This window comes from Stylophora pistillata, chromosome 4, assembly GCF_964205215.1.
Source record: "Stylophora pistillata chromosome 4, jaStyPist1.2, whole genome shotgun sequence".
Lineage (NCBI taxonomy): Eukaryota > Metazoa > Cnidaria > Anthozoa > Scleractinia > Pocilloporidae > Stylophora > Stylophora pistillata.
The window spans coordinates 20,806,502-20,818,692 of record NC_142522.1 but is presented as its reverse complement, the minus strand read 5'-3'; the positions used below and the strand labels follow the sequence as shown (position 1 = coordinate 20,818,692).

Below are 12,191 nucleotides of genomic sequence, written 5' to 3'. Positions count from 1 at the left end.
TTAGGAGTACAAATTGACAGCAAATTGTCATTTAATGAACATATTGAGAAAGTATGTAAAAAGATGGCCTCTAGAATCGCAATACTGCGTAAGATTCGAGCCTGTTTACCTCTTATACAGCGACTTCAGTTTTATAATAGCATTATTCACCCTGTTATGTCTTACGCTAACGTAGTTTGGGCAAATTGCGACAGAGTCGGTTTATAGGGTCTTAAGATTGCAAAAACGTGCGGCACGCGTTATTTCTTATGCCGATCGCACGACACCATCGGTTGCTTTGTTTAACAAGCTAGGTTGGATTCTGTTTTATGAGCAACATAAGATAGATAAATGCATAATAATGTATAAGCGAATTAATGGGTGTTTGCCGAATTATCTAAATGAACACTTAATTTTGAATAATAAGCGGCACTCCCGCAACACTAGATATTCAAGCATTAATGCTGTTTGTCCTAAAAACAAAAGAGAATCAGAGGGAGGACGCTCTTCGCTGTTTCGGCTACAAGACTGTGGTTAAGTATACCAATTGAAATTAGGGAACTAGATTCTATAGCATGTTTTAAAAAGAACATGTTTGCCAAGATTTTTCATGAACAACAATGTTTGCATCATTTTACTATTTAATAATATCTTCTTAATTAAATCTTGTCTTATTTTGAATGCTTATTTTAAATGTTTACATATTTTAGCTTATATATTTATCTGAATGTATATAGTTGTGTAATCTGCGAGGGCCACAAGTTTATTAGCCTCTGGCTATTAAGTGCTACCCTCTTTAAATAAAGGCTTTCATTCATTCATTCAAGAGGGGAAGGCATTTCCTCATTAGGCCTGAGCAAGTACGTGCCTACAAACCCTGTGTAAAAGTTCACTGTTTAATGCCCCCCACGGGATTTCTACGCAAACACGAGGTCACTTACGAAAGTCAAGTAGTTCTTTGCTGTGTGGAAAAATCGTTGTTTATTTCAATATCCTTTCTGCTTGTCTTTAGAAAAGTGCCTTTCGCTGGAAACCTGTATCTATTAGGATAAGCCGGTGTACCTTCTACGTATTGGCCAAATGCTTCTACGTATTATTAGCTTAATTATACGTATTATTAGCTTAATTCTACGTATTATTATACTTCTACGTTCTATTAGCCAAATGCTTCTACGTATTAGCCAAATGCTTACATAACAAAACAATAAAGAGTGCACTCTGATTGGCTACACAAACTCCGAATATCTTTTGATATTCATCTCTAAGCAATTCGTGCAGGATTTGCGCTTGAAAATAATGTAATCGTTGTAGGAATAAATGAGTTAAAATCATCTTTCTGTGTTAAATCATCTCACTTAGCCATTACTAGCCACCTCCACTTCGGTGAATAGTTGTTAATTATTTATAGCAGTAAGGGCCATGTAAAAACCTCAGTTAGGGGAGGTAGTTCACGATATCTCATATCTAATTAGTTTGCAACGTTACCTTCATATAAAACTCGTTCTTAAAGAAATGAAGATCCAGCGCTCTATCCATTGAGCTAACCGCCTCCCGGTTAGCTCAATGGATAGAGCGCTGGACTGTTGTGCGGGAGGTCGAGGGTTCAAGCCCTGGCCGGACCAACACTCAAGGTCTTAAAATAATTGAGAAGAATATGCTACCTTCCTATGACATCAAGAAATGGTTAGATATTCTAGTCTTCTCGGATAGGGACGAATAAATGGAGGTTCCGTCTCCTACAGGGATAGGGGTAGGAGACGTTAATTTCCCACGCACGAGATTATTGTGTGATGGATGTCCTCCCCTGGGGTGGGATGGGTGGGATTTAACGGGTGGACTACTCACATGGATCGTATATGTTCCGTTCTAGTCCTACCCTACTGCGGTAATGCAGTGAAAATGGATTAGAAAAAGAAGAGAGACCCCGGGACCGAGTTTGTATATTAACGACAACCTTAAAAGAATTATTCATCAAACGAAAGATAGATGTCTCGTGCACTTCTATAGGGATGCCACTCCCCGTCGTCTTCGTAGTACACTTGGGTATAGTCCGAGTTTACCGCAAAGATCTCTGGACCTAATACTTGGGGAATACCATCCCACCAAGAGGCCACTGGCACAATACCTCCGTAAGCACAGCGGTCGATGTTGAGGTAATAGTGCATCCCTTGAAAAACGAAAGAGAGGACAAAAGTTAATGCAGCGATTATTTTAAATGTAGCAAGAGTTTCTTTTCCTTTCATTCTGATTAAGAAGGCCTTTCGAATTTTTAGAGGAAAAATTGAGTCCTGCCCTCCTCTGTGTTTTGGAAATACATCTGTTTGTTGCCGTACTTTGAAACTTATTCAGAAAAAGGGGAGCCGGGAGGTATCTTTTGTCAGAAAGAAGGATTTTCTTGCTTTGAAGAAATGTAAGCAAGTCATAGAACAACGGCTTATTATAGATAGAATAAGAAAGATGGTAAGTTTTTAGCTCGGTAAAGAAATAGAGAAATATGTTTTTTGTCTTATCACGACTGTGGGACAAAGAAACAATTCTAAGTCTTCGTGAGGAATCGGACCTCAGACCTTTGGATTGCGCGATCCGATGCTCTACCACTGAGCCACGAAGACTCTATGGCGAGCAAGATCTATTACGAAGTTCATATAAAACACGCGTCCGGCTTACTGCTAGGATCGGCAATGTCGACAGCGTCATGTTTACCGCTAGGATCAGCAATGTCGACAGCGTCATGTTTACCGCTAGGATCGGCAATGTCGACAGCGTCATGTTTACCGCTAGGATCGGAATGTCGATAGCGTCATGTTTACCGCTAGGATCGGCAATGTTGATTGCGTCATGTTTTGTAAACAGAATAAGAAAGATGGTGGGTTTCTTGTTCGGTAAAGTTATAGAGAAACATGTTTTTTCGTCCTGACACGAACGTGGGACCAAGAAAAACTTCTGAGTTCCCATGAGAAATCGGACATCAGATTCCGCGCTCCGATGCTCTACCACTGAGCCACTGGTGAACAAGGTTCATTTCGAAGTTCATATACGACATGCGTCTTGTTTACTGCTAGGATTGACAAAGCTGACGATAGCGTCATTTTTTGTAACTGGAATAAGAAAGTTGGTAAGCTTTTATAACGGCTGACTGATTAGTCAGCGACATAGCCCCCAATGAGAGTTGACATTTTATGACCATGGCGCTATCTTAATCACTCCAATGGTGCATTCGCCTTATTGTGAGGTCCAATCTCTCTCAGAGAACATTTCAAAACACTGCTGGTCTGGAAATTTTCGGAAGTTGTACTCTAATCATAGGTTAAGGAAATGAAATGTGTACCATTGTGAAAAATCTCTCTTTTGATGATTTCTGTTTCATAACCCCAGAATACACTGGTCTATCTTATTTTCGGCTTGTTTTTTGTTGTTCTGGGTTCTTAAACAACGAATAAGTCAAGATTAATGAAATAACAAATTACCTGGAGTATTTATGGGTTCACATGTCAAACCCAGTTTATTTTTTAACTCCTCCCAATCGAACTCTATTCCTTTAACCTTTGGCGTCTAAAACAATAAAATTGAAGCAGCTATAGATTCCTGATCTGACATTCAACACCCAGAAGTGATTAGCATGTAACTTCTTTCTACAATTGCTATACATTATCCAGCAAACAGCTAACCATAAAATTTCAACTTATCAAGCATAGAAGTTGTTATCGTGATCTAACACCAAATTCTCGAACCTACTTCATAAGGAAATGCGTCGCAGCCAGGAGGGAGAATTAAGAATCAGATTTTGGGATTTAAAGAGTTAAGAGTTGACGAACTAAAAGACTGTATCCGCAAAAACGCCCTGTTACCCACAATGGTTATTTTTAGATCCCTTCCTTTGTAGGGGATCCCAAGTGAATGCATAAACAGCTAATCCTATATTGCGAATTTTTACTCACGTAGTTGAGCATAACACGAGATGTGTTTTCTTTCCGGTTCATGTTCCATAATTCCCGGAAGACCAAAGAATCGTAAAGGAAAAGTACGGTTCGGAAACCCATAAAAAATTTTCATACCCGCGATCAACTTCTTTAACTCCCATAATACCTTGCGAGCAGAGGTCCCCTCGATCGAAGAGTTCTCCCAGGAGTGACCAAAACAGAATGTCTCCTTCGATATCAATAAAACATCGGGCAGACCAGTAATGAGAATAAGGGAAAATATCAATTAGGGAATTATTAGTTGACCCGTTACTAAATTCTCTGAAGTAACATTAACGAAAATATCTTTGTTCCGCAACATTCTCATGCTGCAAGGTATTTATTCATAGACTAACTGCACATATCTTACCTGTTTGTTAAATGTCTTAAAAACAAACGAAAGCTCGTGGCCTGGTATACAGCCTCGGCTACAATACCAGTAGCGAAACATAGTTCCGCGGGCGAAGTGTTGATACAGAAAGACCACAACCAGAACCAGGAGAATAACCACTAAGATTTTCCAAAAGAGAGCTGAAAGCAAAAAAAATCATAGAAAATTCTTAGTCTCTTGTTGAAGTGCATCCATTAGAACAAGGATGGCCAGACGATAAAACCAATCAGAACCGACAGAACTAGTACCTTGTACAGTTGCTATCTGATTTTATTTGCAGTTTCTTTGTTGGAGTTGTGGATGTTGATAACTCGCAACAACTCGCAAATGTTGACTCGATACCCTTTCTTTAACCTTCACGAGGTTTTTCTGGACTAACAGATTGTGCACGTTACAGAAATTTGTTACCCAAACGACGTTTGTCAATGTGTGGATTTTGATGCCAAACTAATTCATGGTTTCTCTTTTCACCAGCAATTGTGTTTCTTTATTCTATCTCTCTGTGCTTCTTAATTTTGGTGATCATTTCGTCAAATGAAGGAGCCAGTACCTTTTCATTGTAAGGGTGGATCATTAAACTGACAAGTGGATGTCAGTGACATGCCATGAAACATGAAAAGTTAACAAATCGACAGTGGTGTACCCCACACGCTCGGCACATACTCACGAATATCATTGTCTATAAGAGGACAGACCACGCTGTCGATATCGACGTCAAATAAAACGATTTTTTCAGTGCGTGACACGTTGCGCGACATAGTGACGCGAGCAGCGTTGTCTGTATTCTTATCGACGACGGCAAATTGGCCAATCAGATTGCGACGCGACATTACTTCCAATTGTGTTAAAATATCTGTTTGAATCTACCTGCCCTGGAGTACCAATAATGAAACATGCCGCATTCCCCGAAAGATTGTTCATAAAGGAACAATACAATTGCAAGAAGCACAACAACTACGGACAATTTCCAGTGGAGTCCCGAAGATGAACAACAAACAATTATAAGTACAACCCAGGTTATTACATTTTGAGTCATTAGAGAAGCAGCATTAGACAAGGCTTTTCAAGCTGTTGAACCATCTTCTTTAACGCTGTGAACCGAATACAACACGCTTTGTTATCAGAATATTAGACTCCTCATTAGCCTCCATTTCATGTCATCAGCTGCAGAGTGCATTGCAAACTATTCAAGATGGCAGCCGCGGGAGATTCAGAGTGGTTCTAAGACCCTTCTTTAGAAAACGATAAAAAAAATTCAGATTGCTTGGTAAGGAAATTTTTTAATACCTGATCTACTGAGAAGCACATTTGAAACATTTTGAGCGCTATTTTTTAAAAGAGTCGAGGTTCCCTTTAAGGTGTTTTCTTTTGTTCGGCTTTTGTTTTACGACCCGCAATCGAAACGGGCTTTAAACTCTAAGTCACTCATAGTTACCGCTCTTAGACAGTTTGTCTATTCCTCGTGATAAACTGGCCACTGTTTCTTTCGTTTTCAACTGATCTTCTTTAACGGAGATTAGATCACTCTCCAACGCAACATGTTTCTCTTCAAGTTTGCTGAGACTAGAAGCAAATCGCTCTCTCAAACTGTCAAGGTTATTCCTCAGTCCTTCATGGTCTTGCACCCAGGAGTCTTTATTTTCCTCAACAGATGTGGATAATACCCTCATTTCGTCTTGAACGAGCTGGAACACCTCATTGCTGACCTGTTGTCCGAAGCACATGTCATTACCTTTAATAACAAGAAGAGAACAAGATGAATTAAAAGAAAAAAAAAGAGAAAATAAGAACCAAGTCACCCTGGCCGTTAGCAAACACTGGCCATCATGATCACTGAACAGATCGATCTGCAGAAATATGAACATTCTCCTTTACTGTAATTTAGTCTGGTGTCTTTGTTAAATAAATTTTTCCACTCTGTTTCTTCTTCATAGGCATGCAGTACATTTACTGTGATAAGATGCAACATTTGTCAACCATACCTCTATTTCTCCATTCCTGTAAATCCCCCAAAACTTTTTTCTTGGAAGCTTCAGAAAGTTTCAAACTTGTAATAAGCTTTTCCATGAGTTGAAAGCATTTTAAGTAAAAGGGTTCAGTCCATGTTGCAAATGTACAATGGCCCCATTCATTAGGAACATTATCACGTACATCCTTTGCGATGATATCAATTCCACGATAAACAAAGTTTGGTGCTTCACATAGGATAGAGAGTGCTGCAGATGAATCCAATGTTTCATCAAAGCCTGCGAAGCCTAACATGAATGGCTTAACAAACAGTTTAGCTAGAGACACCTCGTCTCTAACACAGTAATCATAACTGTGAGGCTGTTTTTTGCTGTTGTTGTTGATGTTTACATAATTCAGGCGCCACGTAGAAGGTGGAAGGATTTTGTGATAAGAAGACCATGTTTGTGACTGAATGCAGGGAGATGTGCGAACCAAATTCTGATACAAATCATGTATCTCTTGCTCAATGACCTTCCTAATTCCTGGTATAAGAGATTTTGAGAGGCAAATCCCGACGACAACCCATCGTTTCTCTTCGGGCGTTAGCATCACTTAACGTGGGGCTTGTAGACAATCAAGAAGAAAGAAGCCGTTAAATTTGTAGTTCTGCAAAAATAACACGGGGAATATTACACATGCACGATAAGTCTGTTGATGAAGTGTCGGCTGCAAGCTGAACTGTCTACGGACTTAACTTGCAAAGGAGGAGTTTCGGGACTGCTGGTGATCTGCTCTTTTATCCGATTTAGGGCAGTTTACTGTGATAAGGGGAGTAGTTATGATAAATTATTAGACATGGCTAACCTAAGTACACTGCAGAACAGAAGACTACAGGATATAGCCATTCTTATGTATAAGGTAAAGAACAATTTATCTCCTAATTACATATGTAGCCTTTTTCAAATTCCACAACTTAGGTACACACTGCGTAATAATGATTTTGGTATACCTAGATTTAATACTGTCACTTTTGGAAAACATTCGCTTAGATATATGGGACCCAAAATATGGGCAATTGTACCAAGAAATGTAAGAGAACTGACATCCATATCATCTTTTAAATGTAACATACGTAGAATAGACCTTGTTTCTAAATTGACTGATAGTAAATGTGAAAACTGCCTTTTATGTAAGACTTAGGTTAGATTTTAAATTGTACATATATATTGTTTTATTTTTAAATTTCTCAAATTTTTAGGTAGTATTTAGTGTCCCCAGTTAGTGGTTGTATAACTGCTATTTTAGATTTGACACATAAATAAAGGTTGTTGTTGTTGTTGTTGTTGATACTTACTATCACTGATGGCCGGGGGCGAAATGAACAAAGAAGCCCCTTCACTTGGTACAAGACAAAAGAATTGATGAGGTGATTTGCAGAGTTGAATGTCGTTGATATGACAACTGCATCCACATATTCTGTTGAAGTGCAATGCTGAAGCAGATAAAATAACCCATAGTGCTGTTCTCGATATTTTTTAATATCAATTCAGCATGCACGTGTTAACAAAACAGTTAACAATTGCTTTCATTTTAAGTATGTCGTCGTAGAAAATTTATGATAAGCATGTGCCCTGTCGAATTCATCAGATTCTCAGGGAGAAGACAACGACTGACTAGAAACAAATGTAAAACTGCATGAGACAACAAGCTGCAAAGAATTTCGCTGCACGACAAAATACATATATGGACAACTACGTCCAGTGTATAAAAAAAGTTGAAATCTTTCAATTTAGACAATTGACGATTCAGGCATGGTTGACGATGGACTTCCGGTCTCAGTTTCTCCGAAAGGCATCCGTTGCCCTCAAGAAGATCACGTGAACTGAATGTGCAATCATTCATTATCCTCAGGGTTAAGTCGTTATAATTAGGCTTTTAAACCTAGAATGACTATCAACGTTACAGTTATTATTCTCCTCCACAATTTTTTCCTACTACCGGCCGTTTTTTAGTTTTATTTTCCTATGTTTAACCAAGAGCCATAATTGGGTCTTAATTATGGCTCTTGGTTTAACTCCATGCTCATGTAAAATTGCAACCGCAAAATACAAGTAGCAGGTTTTTTATAAATTTTTAACCTTTAATTAAGTCTTTTGTCGAATATTATAACAGAGAGTATGATTTTGTTAGCAAAAATTACATGGCTTCGTTTAGATCAAGTGGAACACGTTCTTTTCCCAGAGTAGAGCTTTACTTACACATTACATCATTTTCGTTTTGTCTAACACAACAAAGGGTCCGGCAACGGTCAGTCAGATTTATGCAAAACAATGTGCTTGACTTCGTAGAATACAGCGAATAGTCCCGCTCAAACCACATAATAAAACCTTCAACATTTTTGATTTGTCAGCTGTTTTTTGTAAATCAAGAAATGCTTCACCTCATTCAATGAATTTACCATGCTCTGACGGCAAATTAATAAGACTTGCTTCCAGTTTATTTTTATTAAAAGTAACGGGTTCTTTTCAAAAGGCCGTTGACGCTCTGAAAACACACAATTTTCAAGCGATAGAAAACCACTGTTTTTTGATTGTATCTATACATGCAAATGAACCTTAATGCGTTGTCTCGAGCCCTAAAGATCTCTTTTACCTCTTTATGTCACCCATTTCGCGAAAACACTGAAACGAAGAGTATGTCGCCCTTATCGATATTGTGAAAGAAGTCTCCTTCGTCTTTTATATTTCGCGAAAATACTGGAACAACGGAGTATGTCGCCCTTATCGATATTGTGAAGGAAGTCTCCTTCGTCTTTTATATCTCGCGAAAATACTGGAACAAAGAGTATGTCGCCCTTCTCGATATTGTGAAAGAAGTCTCCTTCGTCTTTATATTTCGCGAAAATACTGGAATAAAGAGTATGTCGCCCTTATCGATATTGTGAAAGAAGTCTCCTTCGTCTTTTATATTTCACGAAAATACTGGGACAAAGAGTATGTCGCCCTTATCGATACTTCGAAAGAAGTCTCTTTCGTGCCTATCTGCCTAATTTCTCGCTAACAGCCCGTCCATTAGCAATAAAAAAGCCGTCGAATAAAGATGACATACCTAACAAAAGCCGAAAGACGCCAGATCAACGCTTCACTGAACAAATGACCGTTTGGCTCTTAAAACGGAGTCCATCCTGCTTGATCGTAATTGATATATACTTTTCCTTTCAGTTTTGGTTCTCTGAAAGACACCGACACTTCGTTTAACGAAAGCTTTCTCGACTCCGAATTGATTTATAAGAGACCAGTTGTCTAAAAAGATGTGAAATGTGACTCTAGGTTGGATTATCTTGTATGATCTTTGAACCAGACGGACCGCTGAAAAAAATTAACCAACGGTCTTTCGAGGAGCGGAAGTTTAGCACGAAAACAATTCCTAGAAAGGAGCTGATTTTTCGAAACTTGAGAAGCCAACGCCATGTGATTTATCATTGATACTTTCAGCTTTGCATTTATCAAGTATTGGATGTTAAACAAATTTTTTATGAAAATATTAATTTTTAATTTGGTCTATTTGTTTTTGTAAATCAAATTGCAGCGAAAGAGGGCGGCAGAACAGCGCGCTCTCTGCAGCTTAGTCCTCAGGTCTTCGTTACATCTCTTTTAGTCAGGGAGCAGATTCCGTTGTCATGCCTTTTTATTTCAACATGGAAACGAGGCTGAGATCTAAATTGACCTTAGTCCCGATTGGAGAAGGGAATGCGTTTAAAAATTGATGGAGACTTTACAACTAAGTACTACTCAAGTCAAACATATGACTCAACGTGCTTCCTCCGTATCTGTTGGTCCTTTGCCAGGAGCTTGATGCCTCCCCAGGTCTTCCTTATGTCCTTAATTTCTTTCTCTACTGGCCGCCGCTAGGTGTTCTTGGGGTGCCCCTCTCCTCGCCTTTCTTATTAGGGATCCAGTGTGGAGAGGTTTTTGCGATAGAGGAAATGTGGAGAGTTTTAATATTTCCTTCTCTGTCGAGCGCCGACATTCTGCTGGAAGTGGAGGAGTGCAATTAGGCCCTTGCCGATTGTGGCAGTTAAAGTAGCATATTATGCTACTAGCAGAGCCCGATTTTTTCCAAATTGTGCTCAAAATTATGCTACTTTTCCTTACTATATGCTTAAAAAAAAAACTAGTCCAAAAACCACAATTATGTATTTATTGTTAATTGATAGAGCATCATATTTTCTTTATCTTGAGTTACTCACTTGCTCTGATAAAACAGAACTACTGCACTTCATTCCAGACTAGAAGCGGCGACTTAATGTGTCAAAATGTACGATGTTAGCGGGAACTGGGACCGACGCGTTCTGTACTTCCGGTGTGCCCAGTCCTCTAGACGACCAACGACGCAGTATTACGGTAAGCTTCCTTCCCCTCCCCCAGACGAATGAAAACAGGCTGAAACATGGACAAAACTCGAAAATAATCAATCTTTGAGACCAAGCAAGTAATGACTCTGGTAATGTTCCCTTCAGAAAACAAAAAATATGCTAATTATGCCAGCAGTGCTACTTTTAGAAATTAAAAGTGCAAAAAATTATGCTCGTTTTTCCAAATTATGCCAAAACTCATGCTAGCACAATTGATAGGGCCATTGCCTTATTCATCATGATGAGCGAGTTTCTGGACTTTTTGAGACGGCTTTGGATGTGCCTAGGTTAATTCCTCCATCTCTGCCGATGATGCCGCCGAGATTGGTAAATCTGCCTCCGTAAGGAAGTTCTTCATTATCAATCTAGACTGGGCATGTGTTGACAGTAACCAGTGCCATGTTGATGTTGAAGCCAACTTGTTTTGCAGGTGTTAAGGCGTTCAGTCTTCTCTTGAATGTGCGAGTGGGTATGTGATAGCAAGGCTAAATCACCAGCGTAATCCAAGCTAATCCAGGTCTTCTGAGTGGGAGAAGGGTGTTCATATGATGCCCCTGAACTGATCCTCAGGGGTGCGCCTCATGTTCCGCAGTAGTCGCCGATTGGAATGGTAAAATGCTCTCTCGTCGATAAAATGAAATTTTTGTTCAAAATTTCCACGATGTGCAGATCAAATGTATCTAGATATTTCTGTATGTAAAAGTCTTCAGTGTTATCAATTACGTGCCGGAGACACCACTGTGAGATCATTTTCAGATGTTTATCATCTTTTGCCGTGTCACGGAAAGAACTGAAAAAATGATATCTTCAGATCTACTGGGCATAATTCGTTGATTTAAGAGTACAATGGTCTCTCTCTAAAGATAAAAAAATTTATGTTGGAAGAAGTCTCGAAAACGAGGCAAATATATAGAGCAGTGCAACTTTAGTCAAATGCTAATAAGACACAGACAATGATAACAAAGGGTAAGGGTTGAATTAGGGTCCAGGTATTACGCAGCCAAGTGCGGTGAGGGACCGGGCGATGCAATTGGCTCCGTTCTCTCTTATTCAAACACCAATTACTGACCGCTGAATGATGTGCTGTCTCAACGCGAAACCATTCCTACAGTTCTTCCGGGAACAAGAAACTGGCTTTGTCTTCAACATTTTTCTTTTCCAAACACATCTTAAATGTACACAAGAACGCTATCATGCAACTCCAATGGGCGTCACGCAAGTGTGGGAGAGTCTATAGGCACATGCGCATCCCTTCTTGTTTGAAAAAAGTATTTTTAAGATCCTGGTACAAAAACCCCTGTTCAGGACGCTAGAAGGTGTGTATAAGGCCTTTTAAAACCTTTCCTTGTTTATCGGCACTTGCCCTTTTACTCTTCACACCTTAACACTAGTATGCATCTCCGTACTTCTTACCTTCAACTTCATGTGGTACCGGCCAGGAAAATTTGGTTCACGATCTTAAACATATTTATGGCAAAATTTCCTTTTTCCTTATGTC

At 39.3% G+C, this 12,191-nt stretch overlaps 1 protein-coding gene across 1 annotated transcript; it reads right to left on the bottom strand.

Moving 5' to 3' along the window:
* Positions 1-933: 933 nt before the first annotated feature.
* LOC148732811 (uncharacterized) lies at positions 934-9,716 on the bottom strand. Its single transcript, XM_088755738.1, has 7 exons — positions 9,388-9,716; positions 6,312-6,945; positions 5,759-6,061; positions 5,197-5,334; positions 4,309-4,469; positions 3,447-3,531; positions 934-2,146 (listed from the first exon to the last, which is right to left on the bottom strand). The coding sequence occupies exons 2-7, from the start codon at positions 6,886-6,888 to the stop codon at positions 1,944-1,946; spliced, it is 1,467 nt and encodes a 488-aa protein (XP_088611864.1). The 5' UTR covers positions 6,889-6,945; positions 9,388-9,716; the 3' UTR covers positions 934-1,943.
* Positions 9,717-12,191: the final 2,475 nt, after the last annotated feature.

Excerpts from the sequence above, each read along its gene's own strand:
- LOC148732811 (XM_088755738.1), bottom strand. The coding sequence starts at position 6,888 with ATGCTAACGCCCGAAGAGAAACGATGGGTTGTCGTCGGGATTTGCCTC. Across the intron at positions 6,062-6,311 it reads ACAGGAATGGAGAAATAGAG|GTAATGACATGTGCTTCGGA; the intron begins GTATGGTTGACA and ends TTGTTATTAAAG. Across the intron at positions 3,532-4,308 it reads TTAAGACATTTAACAAACAG|ACGCCAAAGGTTAAAGGAAT; the intron begins GTAAGATATGTG and ends TTATTGTTTTAG.